We start from the raw sequence: 26052 nt of genomic DNA on the forward strand, positions 1-26052 counted from the left end.
TGTTTGTTTTGTACACCACCTGTCTTCGTCTTTTGTTTTTTTTTGTAAACTCTCCCTATATATATATATATTATATATATATATATATATATATATATAATAATAAATATTAGGGAATAAATCCAAATTTACAGGGAAAAATCAGATTTAGGATTGAATCCAATTTTATAGTAAAATATAATATAATATTAATTAGAGACAAAACCACTATTATGCAAATCAAACAAAGAAAGACTTAATCCAATGCATAAAAAATTTTATATAAATTAAATATAATTAAGATATCCACTACGATCGTTTCTTGTCACTTCTATGGACATTCATCAGGTGGTTTCTAGACCTTCTATGCAATTTTGAACTATGAAACCACCTGATGAATGTCCATAGAAGTGACAAGAAACGATCGTAGTGGATATCTTAATTATATTTAATTTATATAAAATTTTTTATGTATTGGATTAAGTCTTTCTTTGTTTGATTTGCATAATAGTGGTTTTGTCTCTAATTAATATTATATATATATATATAATATATATATATATATATATATAATATATATATATGTGTGTATGCATATATGGGTACAGGACATCACAACTATGCAAACAACATGAAATACATAAAAACAGGACAAGTAAACAGCATATTTGGGTGGAGGATAAGATGTGTACTGCCAACAAAACATATTTTCTATGGACAACACAAACTGCTCATTAGGTACAAAAGTAGTAATTGCTTTTTAATCATTAACTGTACATTTTTTTCTAAATGTTGATACAAAATGAATTAGAATTGAAATTTTGAGCATAACATATTTCCATTTTATCACCTTGACAACTGTAGATCATATATTTGCTGTTTGTAAGTATAAACTTTGAAAGTACTATTGTTTTTGAATAGGCATAGGTGTGACTGTGTGGTTGAAAAGCTTGCTTTCCACCCATGTAGTCTTGAGTTCAATCCCACTGTGCAGTACCTTGAGCAAATGTCTTCTGTTACAGACTCAAGACAACCAAAGTTTTGCAAGTGAATTTGGTGGATGGAAACTGAAAGAAGCCTGTTGTCATCATCATCATTTAGCATCTGCTTTCCATGTTGGCATGGGTTAGATGATTTGACTGAAACTGGTAAGCTGGAAGGCTGCACCAGTTCCAATCTGATTTGGTATATTTTCAATGGCTGGATGCCCTTCCTAATGCCAACCACTCCAAAAGTGTAATGGGTGCTTTTTTTCATGCCAGTTATGTGACACCAGTATCTGCCATGACTACAATTTCACTTGGCTTCACGGATCTTCTCAAACATGACATATCAGCAAAAGTCTTGGTCAAAGGTCGGTTGTATGTATGTATGTATGTATATGTGCGTGTGTGCCCATGCCTTTGTCTTGACATCACTCGACGGTTATAAATGAGCATTACCAACATACAAGTGATGTTTGGTTCCAGTCCTCTGTGAAAAATATGTCTGGCTATGGGGAAATATTAGCTTGCTTGGAAACAGGTGAGGGCTTGTAACAGGAAGGGCCTGTCATAGAAATGTTGCCTCAGCAAATTTCGTCCTGACCCATGCAAGCATGAAAAAGTGGACATTAAATGATGATGATGATGGAAGTTTTTTGCAAATAGCTGGTGAGTTTAGAGAAACACTTTGTGTGTGTGTGTGTGTGTGTGTGTGTGTGTGTGTGTGTGTGTGAGAGAGAGAGAGAGAGAGAGTGTGTCTCATGATTTTCATGTATGATTCAGCAAAATCAGACCAGCTTAAAATAGGTACCATATTCATGTCGTATGAGGATGTTAAGTACATCTTTGTGTGCAGCTGATCACTAACCTATGAGTCATACAGGAAGGGCTATATATACATACATATATATATATATATCTATTAAATATTCTGAAATTGAAGTGTTTTTTTTTTTAAAACCATTCAGAAACATTTAAACAGTAGTTTTGTGTTGAACATAATTAGATGTATAATAAATTGTTTGTTTTCAAAGGGTTTTCCCATAAATATAATCAGGTCTATAACAGATGATTTATTTCCAAAGATAACTGATAAAAAGAAACAAAACAATATATCTCCAATTGTTTCACTGATCTGTTTCAGCTTTTGTTACTACACATTCAAATTATTTAAATTTTTGGAGCCTTTAGGGGACCCTCAACATTTTCTGGGTTGAACTGTCAGCATTCTATTATATACATTTGACGGACATTCTGTCACCCCAACATGGCGTCATTGTTCAAGCTGGCTACAAAGGTAGTGGTTTGGTGGTCTGATCTTAACTGGCTTGAAATGCTTCTGCAATTCCTTGAACTCTATTACAAGTTGCCAACACTGACCACACTTTCTCACAGCCAAGTCATAGACCTAAGACCTGTAGGTCCTGTGGAAACGGTTGCCCATATCAGTGGCCAGAGTTGAAATGACTCCTGATAGCCAGGCACAACTTAGGTTAGTTGATCTCTGATTCAATTGTTTGATCAGCTGAATTTTCATTTACTTCTGAAGTAATGTATATTGGCTGAATATTCCACAGATATGTGTAACCATTAATGTAATTCTTGAGTAGAATCAATATGACACAGCTGGATCTTTGGAATTGCAAGTACAATCCATCTGATAAGCTTCTTTTCAGTTTCCATCCATCCAATTTCAGTCACAGATGGGTTTCTATCCATTCAATTTCTCTCAAGTTCCATCCATCATTTCACTCAGTTTCATCTATCCAATTTCACTCAAGGTAATAGAAAATGAAATTTGGCCCAGAGGTCATACAGTGAGATTGAAACTGAGACTTCTTGGTTGCAAAACAAACTTCTTAATCATTTGATCATGTATATTTGCATACTTGCGTCACTTTTGAAACAAAACTGAAATAGCTAGTCTGAAGTATATATATGGATAGTATATAAATTTGCTGCTGATTTGTGATCACACCACATAAGAAGAATAAATTCAAATTGAATAATAGAAGCAGTTCTATAATGTAAATATTATCAATATGGCATATTTAATGTATGCATGTTGTTTAACTGCCAGAATCTGTGGTAATTTGTCTGGGAAAAATTCCTTAAAAACACAATGCTAGAAAGCATATTATGTATATTTAATATAAAAATCTGAATGAAGTTCAATAAATTTTAAATATTTGAACTAGCATGTAAAAATCCAAGTTTAAAACATATAAATATAAATTAGTTAAATTATTTTGAATTTTCTAATAAAGAAAGAATTTCATCATAAATAGGCACTTTTTTTTTGTTTCCATTATCCGGAATTGATTTTAGAAATTCAATATAGTCATTTGGTATACCGCTAGCTAAAGCTCCTCGTACAATAATATCCTTATACTGGGGGGATGGATCTCCAAAGTCTCTTCCCAGCAACTGATATGTACGACAATCATATGTCACATCATTCATACTCTTAACTCTGACTTCAATTGGACGATATATATTTTGATCAACTCCTTCTTGTCTGAAATAAATTGAAATATAGTGAGATACCTTGGAATATAATGGCAATGCAAGATAAACAGTTAAAACAAGATTTAAACATTTATAAGATACTAAAAGGCAGGTGGGCCACAACCCTCAAGCGAACTATTGATGTCTCCTCCATGAGTCTTCGGCCTTTCAAAAAAAATTTCTAACTTAATGTTTACAGGCCCTTGGCAGGTGCCCCCTTCCTAATGCCAACAGATAACAAAGAATAAAGATCAAGACAATTACTGAACTCTCCCTAATATTAAAACTCTATTAACAGCAGTCAAATAATGGATGGATTGGAAATAGCTGAGACCGAGAGAAATAGTGAGAGAAAAGATTACTGTCAACCTTACAGGTGAACTAAAGGTGGGAATATTTGTTTTTAGTAAAGTGATCGGAAAGACCTAAAGAAACCTTAATAAAAAAAAAAAAAGAATGAACAGATGAAAGGGATCCAGAGTTTGCAAAGGGCATTACAGGCAACTTGTGAATAAGAGTTGATAGAGGGAAGAGGCGACATTTTAGTTCTTTCACAGACAGCCTCTCCAGTGAAAGGATAAAATGCAACCAATCCATGCTAAAAAAGGGTTAAAATGTCTTGAGACCAGTCTAAACTAGACAAGCATGAAAAAAAAATAAAAGGATGTAGAAAGGGTGATTAAAACAAATAAAGAAAGGGGATTTAACTGCTTAAAAATAAAGAGGAGGGACACTGGATAAGTGCTGAGATATTCATCTTTTGTTACCTTACAGCTCTTTCTTTCCTTTTTTTTTAAGGAGTATTTTTGCTTCTGTATTCAGGTGGACATAAAGCTAAAGTGAATCTATTTTACAGCTCCATGCCAATGAGGCACAGTGGATGAGCTTGGGTTGTGGTGAAACAGCTTGCTAATTTCTAATTAGCAGGAACTGCTGAAATAAAGGTAGCAAGAGTAACGAACTAGGAAGGATGTTCGTGAGGGAAGTTTTGCTAACCTAAAATAATAATAAAAAAATACAATGTGTATTATACTGTAGCTACAATATTCAAGATTATACACTAAAGATTTGTGATTTAGAAATTGTTAGCAAATATTCATAGGTGCAGTATTTTCTAAACTTATGAAGAAGCCTAGACTTTGTTAAGCTGATTCGGTTTTGTGCAAGTGGGGGATCATTAACTATCCCCTTCAACTTCTTTTTCACCTTTTCCCAATTGAATTGATCTGGAGAAAGGAGTTATAGCTGTGGCCTTCACAGGTCCACTTAAATTAGAATTTGATGAACAGAATATCCCATTACTAACATTATATAGAAACTGGAGTTTAAGATGGTTGGTAAATGCATTAATAGGAATTAATCAGTTTATGATAAATTTATGCTACTTACTTGTCTAACGAGTCCATATTTGAGGTGTTCATTTCATAAACCACTCCCCAAACAACATCATGCTTTGATTCAACAATCGTGGCAGCATGCCCACACCAGGTAATAGATTTATGTGCAAATTTTAAACAATAATTCTGGAAATATAAAGCAAACTTAGTTACTCAATGATGAATTCATTTTCTTTTTTTTTCTTTTGCATGATAGAAGACATACATGTTAACTCAGCAATATATGTGTATTCAACTCTTCAACAAGACACCTGTTCATCTACCATACTTTCACATCTTCCAATGCTACACTTCACTTAGTTGAGTGGGTGCAAGTACTTGGTGAACTCATTTGTGTTGTTACCATCTAAAAAGCACCTAGTATACTCTGTGAAGTGGTTGGCATTAGGAAAGGCATCTAGTCATAGAAACCATGCCAAAACAGACATTGTAGCTTGGTGCAATCCTCTGGCTTGGCAAGTCCTGTTGAACTGTCCAACCCATGCCAACATGGAAAAAGGAACATTAAATTATGATGATATATATCTGACTGTGTTCAAGAAGCACACTTCACACACACACACACACACGTATGCATGTGTGTGTCTGTGTGTGATTGTATGAGACAGAGTGAATTCATCTTTGTTTTGACATGAGAGCCAACTGATTATGAACAAAATCTGAGATGTATTTTCATGAAAATCACAACAACAACAAATTCTTATTCTTTGAGAAATTCTAAGCAAAAATATTAGAAAACCTTTAAAGATGAAGATATTTAATGAGAGAAAACAACAAATTAACAATTACTATGAAATTTTGCAATGCATTGTAAATCCAAACTCTAAATCCTAAAGCTATCCCCATAATGGTTTCAGTTAGTTGGTATAGGCACACGTACAAATAAAATAGTAATTGCAATTGTTTGCTGATGGATGGATGGATGGATATATCTGATTGGCTACAAGTATTTTCTCAAAAAATGTGGATTTCCATATTGTTGAGAAAGAAGAAATCAAATTAATTAAAAAATTTCAATCTTGGAAGATTCATAGCTTACTATTAATTTCTTCCAGAAAAGGTTGTGATTTTCTCTAAAAATTCTAAAAATTCAGGCATGGCTGTGTGGTAAGAAGTTTGCTTCCCAAACACAAGGTTCCAGGTTCAGTTCCCTTGCATGCCATCTTGGGCAAGTGGCTTTGGTAATCAGAAACTGAAAGAAGTTGTACAGGAGCAGCTGCATGGTAAGTAGCTTGCCTACCAACCACATGGTTCCAGGTTCAGTCCCACTGCATGGCACCTTGGGCAAGTGTCTTCTACTATAGCCTCAAGCCGACCAAAGCCTTGTGAGAGGATTTGGTAGACGGAAACTGAAAGAAGCCCGTCATATATATATATATATATATATGTATGTATATGTTTGTGTGTCTGTCCACTCAACACCGCTTGACAACGAATGCTGGTGTGTTTATGTCCTCATAACTTAGCAATTCGGCAAAAGATAGAATAAGTACTAGTCTTGCAAAGAATAAGTCCTAGGGTCGATTTGCTCGACTAAAGACAGTGCTCCAGTATAGCTAGAGTCAAATGACTGAAACAAATAAAAGAATATATATAGGTGTGTATGTGTGTGTCTCTATGTGTGTTTGTTCCCAATTATTATTATTATTATTATTCAGGGCATAATGGTTAAGACCATGGGCTACTAACCCCAAGATTCCAAGTTCGATTCCAGGTAGTGGCCTGAATAATAATAATAATAGTAATAATAATAATAATAATAATAATAATAATAATAATAATAACATCGAGGAATACCTTGGGAATGAGAACCTAGGTTTGAAATTTCCCCAAGATACCTGATGAAGGCTGGAGGGTATATCAGCCGAAGCATGTTAACAACAAACAAGATGAGGACAAATATCCGTCAAATGTAAATAATGTAAATACAGAGTATATTTCACTTACCTCCAACTTAGCAACTGTTTTAAAGATTGCCGTTTTGTTATTGATGAGTAGCCGTTCTTTGAGGAGATTACTTCCAAAAGCAAAGTAGAAGAAAGTGCCAGTCATTTTTTCTGTACCTTGGAAGTTTTGCTAAAATTTTGGTTCTTTTTTTTTTTTTTTTTTTTTTTTGGTTAACCTCCACACATTTCTGTCAGTAAAATGAATGAAGATATACGTGACCTGAGTTTATATTTCTATATCTGGCACACATTAACCATTATGATAACAAAGAAGAAACATGTTAAATGGTACAAAATTAGGTAGAACGTCACACTAAATATCTCTAGATATTCAAAGTCCAAATGTTATCACAATTATGACCAAAGTGATTTATACTTCTAGATACAGTTAAAAAAGCAAAAAAAAAAAAACAACAACAACAAAACAACACAAAAACTACATTTGTTTACTGGGGGATAATTCATGCTTTGTAAAAATGTAATGAATGTGACAAAGCACAATTAGGATAGCTAAGTTGTTCAGTAAGTGGTGTAAATGAATAATAAAAGCAAAAAAAAAAAAAAAACACACAGTCTAATGGTAATTTGTTCATGGGAACAATTTTGCTAGGAAAACGGAAAACAAACATTTATACTAGAAAGTCATTCAGACTATAATGATATGACAAAAAAAAAAAACACCAATGTTCTAGTTTTTACTTACAAAGGCAAAGGCACTGGTATAGCTGTTAGATAAGAAGTTTGTCAACCACAGGATTTCAGGTTCAGTCTAACAGCCTGACACCATGGGAATGTCTCTTCTATTATGACTCAGGGCCAACCTAAGCCTTGTGATGGATTTGGTAAGCAAAAACCAATAGGAGCCCATTGTGTGTGAGTATATATATATATATATATATATATATATATAATATATAATATTAGGGAGTATAACTCCAAACTTACAGGGGAAAATTCAATTTAGTATTAAATCAAGTTTCACAGTATAAATATATAAAATATAAATTAGAGATAAAACCATTAATATGCAACTCAAACATTGATAGACATAAACCAATACATAAATAAATAATATATATTTTCATAAAACATATAACTAGATCTGAAAAAGTATAAAAATGAATAATTAATATATGATATATTAATTAATATATAATATATAATTAATATATCATAAATTGATTATTCATTTTTATACTTTTTGAGATCTAGTTATAAGTTATATGTTTTGTAAAAATATATATTATTTGCTATTTATGTATTGGTTTATGTCTATCAATGTATTGGGATAGAACCTTTAGAGGTATAGGGGACAGGTATCTATTTGTGTGAGTCTGAATAGTGGTGTTGCTTTGCATGCACAGAATGCAGGATATGCCAGTTGGTGCGAGACTGAGGCAGAGATTGACGAGTGAGTCCATGAGTGCTGAATGAGTCAGTGACAGGGGCAGTGAGTGAGCATGCAAGGGTATATACACAAGGCGGCGAGCTGGCAGAAATGTTAGCACGCCGGGCGAAATGCTTAGCGGTATTTCGTCTGCCGTTACGTTCTGAGTTCAAATTCCGTCGAGGTCGACTTTACCTTTCATCCTTTCGGGGTCGATTAAATAAGTACCAGTTACGCACTGGGGTCGATATAATCGACTTAATCCATTTGTCTGTCCTTGTTTGTCCCCTCTGTGTTTAGCCCCTTGTGGGTAGTAAAGAAATAGGTATATACATAAGTGTGATAGAAAGTCCTGCTGCTGTGAAAAAAGCTGAGGTGAGTGAGTGTGTGCATTCTCTATCCATGATATTAGCAAAAGTTTTCTTGCAGGATTGCATTTTGTGTGAAAATGCCTTGAAAGGGGTGCAGAAGTGAAATGTGTCTGGTGTTGTTGTCGTGAGCATTTGCTAAGATTAGCCAGAACGACAACAGTGTAGTATGCTGGCGCGTTGCGTAGGATAGACAATTTTCTCTATTAACTTCATGGCCAACCTGGGGTCGAACAGAGGTAAGTTGTGTCTGACAAGGGCGCAGAGAGCATGGGCTGACATCCGACGGACACAGAATTGAGACAAAGATATGAGTGGGCACAGACATGAGAAAATGACTGTAAAGGCACGATGTTGTGGTGCATATGTATAAGTGGATGCAGTCATGCAGGTTTGTGTGTGAACGGTGAGGAAAAGTAAAATTTTGTTTTTGTTTCACAAACAAAATACAGAGCAGTGCATAAATGGGTCAGCGCGTGAAGAAAGAAATTGCAGACAGTCAAAAGGAGAACATTTAGCGGAAACCATGTAATAAAAACAGGTGAACAATGCGTGTGCGGGAAATGTGCAATGCCAATGGCCAATGAGAAAAACATATAGAAATATAGAACATTCAAAAATATGTATTTGAATTTAGTTGTTTTAGTAAAACAAGTCGTCGAGGAATTAAGTGTTACGTGTGAACAAACGAAGGAGCGAAGTGCAAACAAAACAGAATGAAAATGACAAACTTGGCTGGGAAATGTCCTGGTCCTGAAAAGCTAAAAAGTAGCATTTGAAATGCAAAAATATATGCATGAAAAGAAAGTTCAAGTCTATGTACAAAATTGTGATTTTCTCTAAAAATCCTATAGCTTTAGGCATGGCTGTGTGGTAACAAGTTTGCTTCCCAAGCACAAGGTTCCAGGTTCAGTTCCCCTGCATGCCATCTTGGGCAAGTGCCTTCTACTATAGCCCTAGGCTTGTGAGTGGATTTGGTAATCAGAAACTGAAAGAAGTTGCACAGGAGCAGCTGCATCGTAAGTAGCTTGCCTACCAACCACATGGTTCCAGGTTCAGTCCCACTGCATGGCACCTTGGGCAAGTGTCTTCTACTATAGCCTCGGGCCGACCAAAGCCTTGTACTATAGCCCTAGGCTTGTGAGTGGATTTGGTAATCAGAAACTGAAAGAAGTTGTACAGGAGCAGCTGCATGGTAAGTAGCTTGCCTACCAACCACATGGTATGCAGGTTATATGCAGGACTGCATTTGCAAATGATTGTAGATGTTTCTTTCGCGGCTGTGCAATGTAGTAGAGTGCATCCTGTAACAGGTTGAAATTGTATGATGGGTATCCATTGCGTCAGCAAGTTCTTTTCCATCAAGTTGTGTGACAGTTGAAACAGAAACAATGTATCGTGCAAGTTGCTATTCTTATCTTTGATGTGATGAGCATGATGGAAAGGCTGTTGTTCTTGGTAACTTTGGGGGTCACAAATTATAGTGGGCTGGATGAAAGATGTGATGTCTGGTCGAATTGATGCAGCCAACTATCAAATGTAGCTTGTAGATGTAAAGCTTAAAGGTTCTTGCATCAGAATAACCAGTGAACATCAAAGAATCAACACCAAGGAGGAAGAAATATTATTTACATATACTCTTTTACTCTTTTACTTGTTTCAGTCATGCTGGAGCACCGCTTTTAATCGAGCAACTCGACCCCGGGACTTATTCTTTTGTAAGCCCAGTACTTATTCTATCGGTCTCTTTTGCCGAACCGCTAAGTAACGGGGGCATAAACACACCAGCATTGGTTGTCAAGCAATGTTAGGGAGACAAACACAGACAAACAAACACACACAGGCATATATATATATACACATATATACGACGGGCTTCTTTCAGTTTCCGTCAGAGTTTCTACAGCTAGATGCCCTTCCTAATGCCAACCACTCCAAGGGTGTAGTGGGTGCTTTTACATACCATTTGAGAAACACAAAACAAAGCGACGAACATATTTTGACAAATTAAATTTAAATGTTGAAGTGAGTCTAACGGCTTTTGTGTGTTTCCACTCTGCAATTGTTTTCGTTCCAGCACACGATCTCAGATCAGGTCACTTGCTATGCGAGTACATCTCCGTAATTTTAATAAATGTTTAACCCTTTAGCATTTAAACCGGCCATATCCGGCCAAAAGTATTCTGCCTGTTTTATGTTCAAATTGGCCAGATCTGGTCTCTCACACCAACCCTACAATATTATTTAAAAAATTAACAGCTACCCGATCAAAATCTCATAGCTACAAGATGATGCTTGATTAGTTCAAAACAAAGTGGATGAAAAAGCATTAATTTTGGCAGAATAATGTGAACACTAAAGGGTTAATCCAAAACCATTACTATTTAGATGGACCAATTAAGTAGTTAACTAAACAAACAAATATTTAATCCAACCGTTTGTTATATAATTTTATATATACATCACAAACTGTAATCGATTATATGTTGAAGTACACAAATATATATATATAAATATATATATATATACACACACACACACACACATACATGTAATAAATATACACATACATACGTATAGTCATATAAATAGCCACACATACATATATATACTCATAGATCGTTTATTTAAAAAAAAAAAAGAACTTTTTTTGAACTGCTATTTCTATTTTTATTTCTTCCCTTCTGTTGTGTTTTTATTCTCTTTTTTGTGTCTTATTTTATTACATTTCGAACTGTTATTGAACTTTACGTTAAAATGGCAAAAGAATTTACTGTGTGGGAGTTTACACCTCCCAAAAAATATTTGAAAGAGCTGGAGGAGAAGACCGTGGTACTGAGGACTTATTCGAAGTCGCTCGACACCATAGCCGTCTTCCCAAAGGCCACCATACTGAACGAGCTGGCAGATTACATGCCAGCCGTTAAATTTATCGCACGGGGAGTGAAATACGCAACAGTTTGGTTGCTATTTGACTCCCCAAAAGAAGCTTGCGATTTTTCAAGCCAGCCCATTGAGGGCAAAGAAATATTGTTTCTCCCAAATTACAAAGGAGAAAAATTATTGAGAGCCTGGATCTGCGGCTTACCACTCGGTGTTGAGCCCGAGTGGATAGAGGATTCTATCCGCCGGGGCCTGGATGGTAGCAGTTCCAAGCTGCTGAATGTAAAAGTGCTGCCTGCGGCTGATTGGGAGGGGTCAAAAGCTGTTTTGACCCTATGGACCCAATCAGCCAAAAGTCTGGTTTTTCCGGACTTTTTGAGGATGGCCACATTAAGAAGAACTGCCCCAGGGACCAAAGTAGGATCCTGGAGCAGGAGAAAGAGAAAGCTGCCTCCAAGAAAAGAAAAAGAACGGTGAGCAACCAGCGACCCCCGCGTCTGCCGACAGAGCCCCCTGGGCTCGCAGCCTCAAAAAGAAAGAGGAAAAAGAGGAACAGAGGACGGGCGGCGAGTGTTCCTAGGCCGCCGATGGAGCCACAGGTGGGATGTGTGCCACCTGCAGACAGGGCACCATCAGTGGGAAGTGTGCCACTGACGGATCAGTGTGAGGTCCCTTCCTGTGAAGAGGAGTTGTTTATCCTCCTTTACCACAAGGGAGGGAAGGTGGAAAAATTTTTGAATGGCTTGGGTGACCGAGAACGTAAGGACACGGTCGGCTCAAGTAGTCCGTTATGGCTTCCACGGGTGGCTGCGGAGGTAGTAAAGGAAAACATTTTGTCAAGGGTCGCAGCGACCTTTGACAGGAAAGAATTTACTTTTCTCTTTGCAGGCCTCGACTTGTCGTCGCAGAGTTGTCTGCAGGCGGCAAGGCACTTTGCTTCGGGGACCTGACAGGGAGAATTGTTGTGAATTTATGTGCTGCCCTTGTGGCAAATTAAATGAAAGAAAGAAGTTTGTAAGAGGTCTTAGTGCCTCCTGCATGTAAGAGGTTTGAAACCTCATATCGATTTTTTGAAAATAAAGAAAAAAGAAAATTGTCTTAGAGAAGCGGAAGTCAGCGGGCGCTTTCGTCTTCTCCCATCACCATCTTCATTCCATCACCATCATTCATTAATGTCTATGTCCAGCCCGCAGCTACTATCTGTGTAATGCCCTTGTGGCAAATTAAATGAAATAAAGTAGCTTGCTAACCAACCACATGGTTCCCAGTTCAGTCCCATTGCGTGGCATCTTGGGCAAGTGTCTTCTGCTATAGCCCCGGGCCGACCAATGCCTTGTGAGTGGATTTGGTAGACGGAAACTGAAAGAAGCCTGTCGTATATATGTGTATATATATATGTGTGTGTATGTGTTTGTGTGTCTGTGTTTGTCCCCCTAGCATTGCTTGACAACCAATGCTGGTGTGTTTACGTCCCCATTACTTAACGGTTCGGCAAAAGAGACCGATAGAATAAGTACTGGGCTTACAAATAATAAGTCCCGGGGTCGATTTGCTCGACTAAAAAGGCGGTGCTCCAGCATGGCCGCAGTCAAATGACTGAAACAAGTAAAAGAGTATATATATATATATACACACATAAAAACAAAAAAAATAGTGTAATAGGTGTAAAACAACTTCCTCTAAACAAATATGGCAAAAAAAAAAATGCGCGCTCGCGAAAGGGTGTGTGGTGGGGGAGAGGCCTCGGAAAATTCACATCGTGAATTTCCGAAAGTGTCTGAAGGTCTGACCCGGGCACAAAAACAAAAAAAAAAATAGTGTAATATGTGTAAAACAACTGGCACTAAACGAATATGACAAAAAAAAAAAAAAAAACGCGCACTCGCGAAAGGGGGGGGGCGGGGGAGATGACTCGGAAAATTCACATCTTCAGTCCATGGCCTTTCCGAAAGCGTCTGACTTGGGCACGAAAACAAAAACAAAAAATAGTGTAATATGTGTAAAACAACTTGCACTAAACGAATATGACAAGAAAAATGCGTGCTCGCGAAGGGGAATGGGGGAGAAGCCTCGGAAAATTCACATCGTGAATTTCCTAAAGCGTCTGAAGGTCTGACCCGGGCACAAAAAAAAAAAAAAAAATAGTGTAATAAGTGTAAAACAGATTGCTCTAAACGATTATCAAGAACATACACACACAAAGAGAAATGTATTTCTTTACTGCCCACAAGGGGCTAAACATAGAGGGGACAAACAAGGACAGACAAAGGGATTAAGTCGATTACATCGACCCAGTTGTAAACTGGTACTTTATTTATCGACCCCGAAAGGATGAAAGGCAAAGTCGACCTCGGCGGTCGACACACACAGAGAAATGGTTGGTTCAAGGTAAGTGTGCACTGAACTGAATTTAAATAAGCAAGAAAGATGTGAATTTTCCGAGTCGTCTCCACCCCCTTTCGCGAGCGCGCATTTTTAATTTGTCATATTCGGATCTATTCGTTTAGAGGACGTTGTTTTACACCTATTACACTATTTTTGTTGTTGTTGTTTTTATGACCGGGTCAAACGCTTTAGTTTAACCAGGAAGTCTTGCCAAATATTCTTAAGAGGCAGGGACATCATAAGATCACATTTTATCGATGAAAGTAAAGAATACGTACACCAGGTGTTTTGAGTTAGGGTTGGGACTCGGGGTTTTGTTACGCCGAATATTTTTTAACTCCGCCCATTTCGTATTTATTTTCTAACTAAAAGTGAAGCAATAAACAGCTGTTGCCAATGAGACTTTATAGTTATGTCCATCCAATAGCAATTAGTAAGCGAAATTGATTACGATGCAGAGGTGGAACATAAAAGACGAAAAGTGTAAAAAAAAAGTTAATTTACCTTAGATCACAATATCAACATGTTATTCAATCAGCAGGTTGACATCCCCTTCTTTTTCTGCAGCATATTTTTTTTTTGAGTGACTGAAAGAGCAACGCTTATACGGTATGAATTTGTACTATCAATATACAGCAACAACAACAACAACAATAATAATAATAATGATAATAATAATAATAATAATTTTAATGTTAAAACTTCCTTTTAAATTTGTATTAATTTTAAGTGCCCGGAGTTATCTCCCCTGAGTTGTCTCCCCTGATTTTTCACATTCTAAATCTCGACCTCGTTCTCGTTCTTTCTTCCGGTAGCCAGCACAAGGTTTGTCTCGTTAATAATTTCTCTTCTGATAAATCTTCTTTAATCTTATTCATAATTCGAAGAAATTTTGATAAAAAGTTGTTTTTCTGCAAGATAAGACCGTAGTTAGTAATATCTGCTGGTTTGTTTATTCATGTAGCCGTCAGATTTAATTATTTTTGTATTGACAACGTGATGTCTATATTACTCGACGAAATTTTCCTTAAATTCCCTAATTTTAAATACTTTTGCTCTTTCCAAGTAATTTTAATATGCAATTAACTGTTCATTTATATATAATAATGTTCTATTTTTATAAGTGTAACAAATTTTGCTAGGTTTATTGATAGAAATACTGTAATTTGAAATTCTGCTTTGATCCAGTGCTCTTTTGCTAATTGTGTTTGTGCTACTAACACCTTTATTTGCTGCCTAAATTCTATTCATGAATTCGTTTTATGGCAAAATTTAAATTAGAAGCTTGAGATTATGCTTGTCGTAGCCCTAATTAGTTCTTCAGTTTTCAAATAGGAACAAGGCTATTGAATTTCAAAATATTTCTATGCCCCTCGGTTCGTTTATCCATCAGTCTATATATCTTTCATCATATTTCTTCATATTGTTAGTCGTTCCTCCTTCGTATATATCCCATCCATATCTACAAAAGAAATTGTTGTCTTCTACTTCTAAACAAAAGCAGGATATTATGAAAATTGTAATTCTATGTACTGTATTTCTTTGCAGTTGACTTGGAAATAGCATCCAAATTCTCAAATCATGCCAGTGTAAAAATGACATCCAAATAGATGGGGATGTAAGCCTTTGATTATAGATCTGTTCATGTTCAATTAGATCTGATGTGGAAGCCTAACAGCTATAAGACCAGCGCTATGTTGTGTCTTGTCCTTTTAAGAAATCGCGGGAATTTGCCATTAAACCACATCTATATCGTCTAAAAGGAAAGATATGCTTGTTAATGTAGATTTAGGTATAGACACAGATATTTACAGATAAAATGCGCCCCTCTTCGTGAGAGATGATCCATCCGAACTCCCGACTAATTACAGTATTCAAATATACTGGAAAAGGGATTGGACTTAATCCAGCGATATTCCACACAAACGTTGCACGCTGATCGATTTAACCAACTGAAAATTACAATTCTAAATCTAGTAAATGAAACACGTGCAAAACATTTATAATACGGATAACTTGTACGTAGAATGTTTATACAATTTAATGCTAAATCCACGTGTTATGGATAATCCTTCAAAAGATCTCGTATGATAAAAGAACCAGACTAAGAGTGTTCGTAAATAAGAAAGTGGTTAATTTCGAATAAAAGTAAATTAATTAACTATGAGCATTCACCGATGCTTGTGGAATTAGATCACAATTTACCAGACATTATTTGTTTTATTTGAGTATTATTTGTAATTCAATCGTTTGGGACTATTTAAACTATAGGAAAAAAAAAGGTATTATTAGCGAACAGTGGTCCCGGTGCGCGCATCCGCGCTAGCTAGTCGTAAGTAGTCGATCCTACAAAGACTTTTTAACCCTAACCTTAGTTTGTTTATAAAAATAATTTATTTACTTAGTTTAAAAAATTATTTACTTTGTTCGAAAAATATTTAATTTCCTTTGATAGGCGCAAAAGTGGCTGTGTGGTAAGTAGCTTGCTAACCAACCACATGGTTCCGGGTTCAGTCCCACTGCGTGGCACCTTGGGCAAGTGTCTTCTACTATAGCCTCGGGCCGACCAATGCCTTGTGAGTGGATTTGGTAGACGGAAACTGAAAGAAGCCTGTCGTATATATGTATTATGTGTGTGTTTGTCTCCCTAGCATTGCTTGACAGCCGATGCGGGTGTGTCTACGTCCTCGTTACTTAGCGGTTCGGCAAAAGAGAGAGCGATAGAATAAGTACTGGGCTTACAAAGAATAAGTCCCGGGGTCGATTTGCCCGACTAAAGGCGGTGCTCTAGCATGGCCGCAGTCAAATGACTGAAACAAGTAAAAGAATAAAAGAGTATGTATTCAGCCTTGAAGTACAAACATACGCGCAAATCGTTGTAGGATCGACTACTTAGGAATTTAGTTGGTTGTTTTCCTAGTTGCAGATCAGCCTTTGCCTTCCTCTTTCATAACATCGATCGCGTGGAGAAGGCAGGCTCGTATGCCTGGACAACTGCTAGTCTTCCATAAACGATCTTGCTCGGACTTGTGCTTAGAAATGGGAACTTTGTAGGAGTGCTGTCATGGTGATTCATCACCGTTGATGATTTGATCTAGAGCTAAAAGTTTGAATTTTCACTTTTAAAGTTCTTTTTTCTTTTCAATTGCTTAAGCCAGGGTAGGGAGGCCAGCGCCCATGATAATTCTCTCAGTGTTCGCAACCGGTGGTGATATTAAATTAGACGATTGATTAAGACTACCACTCCAAAACGAGAACGTTCCTTACGACGGACTTCACATTTTCCCTCCAAATTCGATTTACGTTGGCCATGCATAAATCTAACAAACGTTAAGTGGATGTCATCGGTAAAGTGGGGGATACCTGAAATGGGAGATTTTTTTAAGAATCGGAATCTCCATAGCCGAAAACGTTAGTCTCCGTAAAAAGCAAATTAAAAAAATGAAATTGGAGGGTTGGGTTACGTATCCGCCATGTACGCCCTCCTTTACCACCATTTCATTTATTTCCAGTTTTTAAAATGCTACTTTGGCAATACAGTCAGTTGTGTATATGTGCTGAACCGATCTGTTGACTGAATGTGTGACTGCTTGATATGCTGGAAATAACATTCATTCAAATCACATTGTGCAATGGAGAATGTCTTAAGTTTACAATAGGATGGGATAGATGATTGGCTTACCTAGGGCTCAAACAGCTAGAATTATAAAATCTATTAAGTTTGTCTGAAATTGCAAGCAATATTTTTATGGTTGTTTCCTACCACATGGTTCCATGTTCAGTCACACTGTGTGGCACCTTGGGCTAATGCCTTCTGTTATAACTTCAGACTGACCAAGCCCCTTTGAGTTGATTTGGTATTCAAACTGGAAGAAGCTTATGTTGATATAGAGGCGATGACGAAATACTGAGATCTCTGGAGATATGTTGTGACTGAGAAGACCCAGCAAATAAAGTAAATTCACAACTGTAACCTACATGAGTGTTGCATAACCAGCCCACTCAAAAGTACCTTGGATTGTAGGGTGACATGCTGTGCTTGAGGAGACCTATTGAGTCAAGTACATCAAAATGAAAGTAAAATTGTAGTTGTGATCCCTGTGCTGGTGGCACGTAAAAAGCACCATCCAAACATGGCTGATGCCACTGCTGCCATGACTAGCTTCTGTGCTAGTAGCACATAAAAAGCACTAACCGATCATGGTCGTTGCCAGTCTCCTGGCCCCTGTGCTGGTGGCATGTAAAAAGCATCCTCTACACTCAGAGTGGTTGGCATTAGGAAGGGCATCCAGCTGTAGAAACACTGCCAGATAAGACTGGAGCAGCTTCTTGGTTTCCCAGACCCCCAGTTGAACTGTCCAATCCATGCCAGCATGGAAATCAAACGTTAAACGATGGGAGATATATATTGGCAATAACATTGATGAATAACAATTGATTTGCATCAATTACTGTTTATTAATAGTTTATAAAAAGACTGCATTCCATCTAACAGCTGTTTCTGCTGCCAATGTTCTTTGGGCTTACCATTATGATGCTAAGAGAATATCATAGTTGGTAATAAAATAAATTTGAATCATGGAGCTTCAGCAGAGTGGAAAATAAAGAGAAAAGAAAAGACAGGTTGAATATGGTGAGAGTGATATCATGTTGTGTGTAGAGCAATTGAATGATAAGTAAATGACCAAAATTTAGAATAAAGGGGTATTTGGAGGGATATTCCTATGTATGTATATATAAGTGACAACAAAAGAACGAGAATGCATTGTAGCTCTTAGCTCTGACATTCGAAACTCTGTGTGCAATAATGATGACTTACTGTTGTTTTTTTTCTAAATTATATATATATTGTGTGTGTCCTGCTCCACCACTTAACAATTAGTGTTTGTTTACATCTCCATAACTTAGTGGTTTGGCAGAAAGAGACTCATAGAATAACTACCAGGCTTTAACCCTTTAGTGTTCAGATTATTCTGTCAAATGTGATGTTTGTTTATTTATAATGGTTTGAATTAATCCTGCATTATCTTGTAGTTTAGAGATTTCAGTGATGTGATTTTTTAGTTTTAGAATGACATGGTAGGGCTGAGGTGAGAGGCAAGATCTGGTCAGTTTCAATATAAAACAGGTTAAATATTTTGGCCGGTTTGAATGCTAAAGGGTTAAAAAAAAGTAACCACTGGAGTCAATTCATTCAACTAAAAGTTTAAGGCATGTGGACAATGCAGGGCCACAGCCTAATGACTGAAACATAAAATATACCAAAAGTTGTTGCTTCTTTACTTTTCTTTATAAGATGCTGAAATGAGGTTTATAATATTTTGCAGCTCTAAAAATGGTGCGTATGAACGTATTAGCCGATGCTTTGAATACTATTCAAGCCGCCGAGAGGGGTGGTAAGAGACAGGTGATGATCAGACCAAATTCTAAAGTCACATGCAGATTTCTGTCTGTCATGATGAAACATGGTATGTACCTTTTTATATCTTTTATAACCATTGAAAATCTCTTTCATTGCAATTTTAGTTGATTCATCCCTTATAGCCTCAAGGTGTTTTGTACAACGTAGTACCTGGCTGGATCTGATCTTAGATCTTTAGTTTTTAGATAAAGTGGATGTTAACATATTACAGGAAGCTTTTGTTTCTACAAATTGATCATAAAGTCACCTGCTTGAATTAGAAGCCAGATTTTCCAATAAATTAGTCTTACTAAGAATTGGTACTGTTATTAACTTGACAGGTTGGCAGTGTCAGAGCACTGACTATGCTTTGTGGTACTTGCTGAAATGCTGCTGAGGACAATTTTACCTGTCATTCTTTCAAGATCTATATATATATATAAAAAAAAAAATAGTAGATTGACAGAATTGTAAGACTGAAACCAGATGTTTTTCACTATTTGTTTTGGCTCTTTGCAGTTTGAGTTAAATTAGGCCATTGCTTCCTTGGGTAATGGACTTCATCCATCTTTCAGTTTAGTGCTATCACCTGGCATCTTGGGTACCTTTATCCAAGTCCACTCTGTTGCAAGCACTTGGGCCTGGTTTCCCCGTTTAGGGGATAATCTTCCTCTCCTTTGTCACCAAGACTGAAGAGTCATGTGTGCTACCTTCTCTCCCGATCAGAATATTTACCTTAGTTGGGCTTGGCAGCAAACTTAGTGAATGGCTTGCTTTATAAACTTGATGAAAGCTGCTGTCTATTGTGTATGAAAACCAAAGATTTGTCCGTAATTCACTTGCTTCATAGAGGACTATTTCAGAATGTTAAACTGGATTACATCTGCATGAAAGGGGCTAAAATCCCTTTCATTTGCAGTTCATATTTGAACATGATTATAAGGTTAATTTAAATATGCCTGACATATTGGATTTTTAAATTCAGATGCAAAAGCAAACTTTGTTTAAAATAGGAAGAGTTAGTGAAAGGAGGGCATAACTGCAAGTTGTACGTTCAATGATAAAGTGATACCTAGTAGAAGGAAGTCCAACATCTCGATTGAGTATTTTTATCATAAATAAAACACTCCTATCAAGACAAAAGTGTTTAGGCACCTTAATCTTCTGTACATAATAAAGTTTATAATGTTATGTTTATGAATGAATAAACGAAATTTGAAAGGCAGTTCACTGCTGGTATTTCTTGGTTTTGTTCTATAAGCTGATACACATCATCATCTTTGTTTGATGTGCACTTTCCGTGCTGGCATGGGTTGGATGGCTTAACTGAGAACTGGGAGGCTGCATCTGATTTGGCAAGATTTCTACAGCTGGATGCCCTTCCTAACACTAATCACTCCAAGAGTCTGGTGGGTGCTTTTACATGCTACGGAGATGGGAGCCAGTCATGCGGCGCTGGCATCAGCCATGCTTGAATAGTGCTTTTTAGATGCCAGTCAGGTAGCACTGGCATTGGACATGACTATTTCACTCGGTTCAACAGGTCTTCACAAGCATGGCATATTGCCCAATGATTGAAGAGTGCTTTTGAACAGGCCAGTTATGCAACATTGGCATTGACCACGACTACGATCTCACTTGGCTTGCCAGGTCTTCTCAAGCATGGCATATCTTCAAAGTTCTCGGTTACTTGTCATTGCCTCTCTTCCACAGGTTCCTTCCTTTGTTAGGGTGTGACACTTCACACAGCTGTCCTCATCCATACGCATCATGACTATACCAGCAGTTGTCTCTTGCACACCACATCTGATGCTTATGTCCAACTTTTCTCTCGGGGTGCTTACACTCTTACGTGTATGCACACTGACATAACACGTCCAGCGGGGCATACTAGCTTCATTTCTTTCAAGCCTACGAATGTCCTCAGCAGTCACAGCCCATGTTTCACTGCTGTTCACACACAAGCATCATACAGTCTCCTTTTCACTCAGAGTGAGAGACACTTTGTTACCAGCAGAGGTAGGAGCTCTCTGAACATTGTCCAGGCTATTCTCATTCTAGCAGCTATGCTCTTAGAGCATTTACCCCCTCTACTAACTTGGTCACCTAGGTAATGGAAGCTATCAACTACCAGTTTTTACTCTAGTGTGTGATAGAATGTTTATTGCACCAGTGAATCTGCCACATACAAAAATTATCTTCCCTGTTAGCCTTTTTTTGATATTGCTGCACCTCTTATGCATCCATAGCTTACACCAGGTACATCTTACGGAGTTTCTACCTATGCTTTTTCTACAGATCGAGCAGGGCCATCTGCTTGAAGGGATCTGTGATTTGTCCATCTTCCTACTTACTAAGATTTCAATTTTTGCTAGGTTAACCTCTAAGATCTTGGATTCTCGACCTTGCTTCTACACCCGAAACTTCTCTAGTTCTGGTAGTGAATCAGCTATTATAGCAAGGTCATCAGCATAGAGGAGCTCCTAGGGGCAGCTTGTCTTGAATTCCTCTCTTATTGCCTGGTGGACTATGATGAACTAGAGAGGGCTGAGTACTGATCCTAGGTGAAGTAGGGGTTCTACCCTGAATTCTTGGCTATACTCTGCCAAGCCTCACCTTATGAACAGCGTACCTGTACAAGGTCTAGTACAACTCTCACCAACCACTCATCTATCCCTGTTTTCCACATCAATCACGAGATAAGGGTTCAGGGGACCTTGTCAAAAGCTTTCTCCAAGTCAACAAAAGCCAAGTACAGAGGTTTATCTTTGGCTAGGAATCTTTCCTGCAGCTGCTTTACCAGAAATATAAGCAAATTCCAGAAAGATGGGCTGACTTGGAATCAAAACCAGCACAATTCTTTATTTTAGTGTGTAGCATAATGAGGACCTTGTTGACTTCTCATGAAGTACTTCATTAATGTATTGTGGAAGAAATCGATGAGCAGCTTCAAATGTTAATAGTAAGATGTTAAATGTCATCTTTTACAGGATGCTATGGTCAAATTATTTCCCTTCACAATTATTCTAGCTGTTGTATTTGGAATGAGCTACAGATCTTCTAATTTCATATCCAGTAGACTAGGGAAATGCATTAACCATTATTCAGCAGTGATGATTATACCTCTGTATGCACTAATGTTTCAGTTGCCTTCTGATTTAGGTGTTTCTTAATCAACCCATAATTCTTTTGATACGTGTTTGGTGACTAATGTACTATGGTAATACAATGGTGCATTCTTGGGTTTTAACAAAAAAGATACTCCCATCATCCTTTCTCCATTAGTGACACAATCAGTAGAAATGGTATGAAGTTGTTGGACATCCTTCAATCTCAGATATACAGGCAGTAGTTTTATCGAGTGCCTTCTCTACATCACCTTGCTTTAGTATAAATGATACAAATACATGTCATTAACATGAAAAGTTCTAAATCATGTCACCAATGTTAGCCATGTACATGGTGAAAAGAATTGGTTTGAGGACAGATCCTTGTGGTACACTTATTAAACTTCTCCTGTGACTAACATTCTGCTGTCTTCTTGATAAATAGGACTTTGGCCATTCCAAGTACATGTTATTTCAAGGCTTCTCTCCAATATGTCCTGGGCATAATTCCATCTCTCTCTCTTCTATCTTTTCTCTTGTCAAAGAAAATATTTCTCCAGCATTTGCTATTTAACCCTTGTTCTGGTCTAACTACCCTCCATGTTTGTTTTTGTTTCATTTCCGTGTAAGTCTCAACTGTCGGCTGTTTTTGTTCCCAACTTTGACCCTCCATAAATCCCAAATTTTATTTTGGTACTTCTGGGAGCAACTGTCTTGGAAGACTCATTGTTGTTCAGTGCTCGAAATGTGGAATAGACAGCTGATGTATGGTCGTTCTTTGTGTTACTTGTCCTGTTTCCCATTTGCTTCTCTCGTTGTTTTCGTATTTCATGTTGTTTACTGTTAGTGACGTCCTGTACCCATATGTGTGTGTGTGTGGAACATGCAGTTTTTAGTATTAGTCAATCAGGAGTGACGATTTAAAAACCCAGGTTAACCCTTTAGTGTTCAGATTATTCAATCAAACATAATGCCTATTGATTCCCATTGATTTGAATTAATCGTGCATTATCTCATATTTTCAAGAGCTTGGTGTAATTACTTAATGTGGAATAACATTGTAGGGTAGGTGTGAGAGCCTGGATCTGGTCAGTTTGAACATAAAACAGATTAACTATTTTGGCCGGTTTAAATACTAAAGGGTTAATCTGTTTCAAGCATAGATCATAAAATACATTATGATACTATCCATGTTTATAGGATATTACTGGACTGTTTGTAATGGCTGGGTTTCAGTTAAATTGGTTTTGCTTATTTAACCACTTAACATTCAAACAAGCCAGATCTGCCCCAAATACTCTACATGTTTATGCTCAAACTGGTGAAACCCAGCCTCTCGCAACTACCCTACAATGTTCTTAAATCAAACACTCGCGTCCTCAAAATCTTGACACTACAAGATAATTCTTGATTAACCCTTTCGTTACTGTATTCATTTTGAGATGCTGTGTTTCTTTCAATTATTTTGAATATGACAAAGAATTTAGTAAAATAACTTAGTTATCATTCAGCTAGTGTTAGGAACGTAAATTGTGACTAAGGCTTGGTGGAATATTTTAATTCAAAACTTACGGAAACAAGACATTTTTTGCCACAGAGCCAGCACCAGTTTTGGCCGCGTTAGTAACAAAAGGGTTAATTCAAAACGGAAAAAACGAGCATTACATTTGTCAGAGTAACCTGAATGCTAAAAGCTTAAAAACCACAAATGAAGTTACAAACTCTATGATAAGCAACATGTGGATTTATTATTGTATTCAATTAGATGTCTATTAAGTTTAAATATATTAAAATGTCATTTTTCTCTTTTTAGGTTATATTGGAGAGTTTGAAATCGTAGATGATCACAGAAATGGCAAAATAGTTGTCAACCTTACAGGCAGGCTAAATATGGTAATATTTTCTTTCATTAAAGTGATTTATTTCATTTAAAAATTTTTTTATCATCTTTATTCTTAATTGCATCCTTGTGTACGGCTGGCCTCTAATTAATGGGTCATTCAGGAAGGGATGGATGCTATATAAAATTAAATATACTGAAATTGTTGTGGTTGATTAGTATTTCTAAATCAATCACCCAGTTATTTAAACATTTCTTGTTGAATATAGCCAAGTGTCTTATGAATAGCAGATGAATTTTTTTTTTTTTTTTCTGATTGAATTTTATTTTCTCATTTGTAGTGTGGTGTCATTAGCCCCCGCTTTGACATATGCCTCCGGGATTTGGAGAGGTGGACCAATAATTTATTGCCGTCTCGGCAGTTTGGGTAAGCAAACATTTCCAACATTCTGCTAGATCAGTGGTTCTCAACCATTTTTTTTGTCTGTGGAGCCCTTTGGTTTCTATTTTACTATGGTGGACTCCCCTAGCTATTAAAAGTTTTTAAAAAATCCTCTATTTTTACGATGGGTGTCTACCACTGAGGACAAATACAAATATATTTCTTTACTAAACACAGAGGTGACAAACAAGGACAGACAAACGGATTAAGTCGATTACATTGACCCCAGTGCGTAACTGGTACTTAATTTATCGACCCCGAAAGGATGTAAGGCAAAGTCGACCTCGGCGGAATTTGAACCCAGAACGTAATGGCAGACGAAATACGGCTACGCATTTCGACTGGCGTGCTAACGTTTCTGCCAGTTCGCATATGGTCTGGTGGTCCTGTTTGCTAGAGGATGGTAGGGGCTTGCTCCACTCCTTGCAATGTATGGTGGGTTCAGATTGCATCAATAGTCAGCTGCAGGAGACTCCTTGGGATTAAAAAGCAATAGAAATGTTGGCTTCTGTGAAACAGCCATATTGAAGTGGCGATAAATATTTCTTGTCAGTTTAGTTGAAAATTTTTTTTAACTAGCTACTTTGTTTGAGACATTAACTGTATAAATTTTCTTTATATTCTTTTTTCTTGTAGAAGTATAAGCAATTTATCGCACATAAATTTTAATAACAAACTATATATGGACCTCGGTTGAGAACCACTGAGCTAATTTAAAAAAAAAAATTTGTCTTTGATTTATGTGAAAGTTTTGCAAGATCTTTCAAAAGCTTGTTTTTATTTCAAAATATCTGTTCATTTCAGGTGTTTGGTATTAACCACCTCAGGAGGGATCCTTGACCATGAGGAGGCCAGGAGAAGACATCTTGGTGGCAAAATTTTAGGGTATTTTTATTAATAAATCCAATTCTCCTGGATTAAATTTGTGTTGGTTTTAATTCTTCCAACTAGTTGGGATCAGTTGGTTTTGAAGTTTGGGTTTATTACAATATCAGAGTTTTTGACTTGTTAGGTCCACAAATTCAGTTTGAAATCGTAGATGATCACAGAAATGGCAAAATAGTTGTCAACCTTACAGGCTGGCTAAATATGGTAATATTTTACTTTCATTAAAGTGATTTATTTCATTTTTTTTTTTTTTATCATCTTTATTCTTAATTGCATCCTTGTGTACGGCTGGCCTCTAATTAATGGGTCATTCAGGAAGGGATGGATGCTATATAAAATTAAATATACTGAAATTGTTGTGGTTGATTAGTATTTCTAAATCAATCACCCAGTTATTTAAACATTTCTTGTTGAATATAGCCAAGTGTCTTCTGGATAGCAGATGAATTTTTTTTTTTTTCTGATTGAATTTTATTTTCTCATTTGTAGTGTGGTGTCATTAGCCCCCACTTTGACATATTTTTGAGAAAATAAAATT

The 26052-nt window shown here is 36.8% G+C and overlaps 2 protein-coding genes across 3 annotated transcripts; one reads left to right on the forward strand and one right to left on the reverse strand.

Annotated features, from left to right (window-relative positions):
• Window positions 1-1622: 1622 nt before the first annotated feature.
• On the reverse strand, window positions 1623-14490 carry LOC115213150 (gamma-glutamylcyclotransferase). Of its 2 annotated transcripts, XM_029782083.2 has the most exons (4): window positions 14341-14490; window positions 6815-7001; window positions 4860-4993; window positions 1623-3480 (listed from the first exon to the last, which is right to left on the reverse strand). In XM_029782083.2, the coding sequence occupies exons 2-4, from the start codon at window positions 6917-6919 to the stop codon at window positions 3207-3209; spliced, it is 513 nt and encodes a 170-aa protein (XP_029637943.1). In that variant the 5' UTR covers window positions 6920-7001; window positions 14341-14490; the 3' UTR covers window positions 1623-3206. The 2 variants fall into 2 exon arrangements, with proteins under 2 accessions (XP_029637943.1, XP_036360078.1); XM_036504185.1 differs by lacking the exon at window positions 14341-14490 and having other exon boundaries at window positions 6815-7160.
• A 48-nt stretch (window positions 14491-14538) lies between these two features.
• LOC115212959 (40S ribosomal protein S15a) lies at window positions 14539-25548 on the forward strand. The gene is made up of 5 exons (XM_029781813.2): window positions 14539-14661; window positions 19164-19304; window positions 24158-24237; window positions 24526-24611; window positions 25431-25548. The coding sequence occupies exons 2-5, from the start codon at window positions 19172-19174 to the stop codon at window positions 25522-25524; spliced, it is 393 nt and encodes a 130-aa protein (XP_029637673.1). The 5' UTR covers window positions 14539-14661; window positions 19164-19171; the 3' UTR covers window positions 25525-25548.
• The last annotated feature ends 504 nt before the right edge of the window (window positions 25549-26052 follow it).

The sequence above is a fragment of the Octopus sinensis genome, linkage group LG6, assembly GCF_006345805.1.
Source record: "Octopus sinensis linkage group LG6, ASM634580v1, whole genome shotgun sequence".
NCBI classification, from domain to species: Eukaryota; Metazoa; Mollusca; class Cephalopoda; order Octopoda; family Octopodidae; genus Octopus; species Octopus sinensis.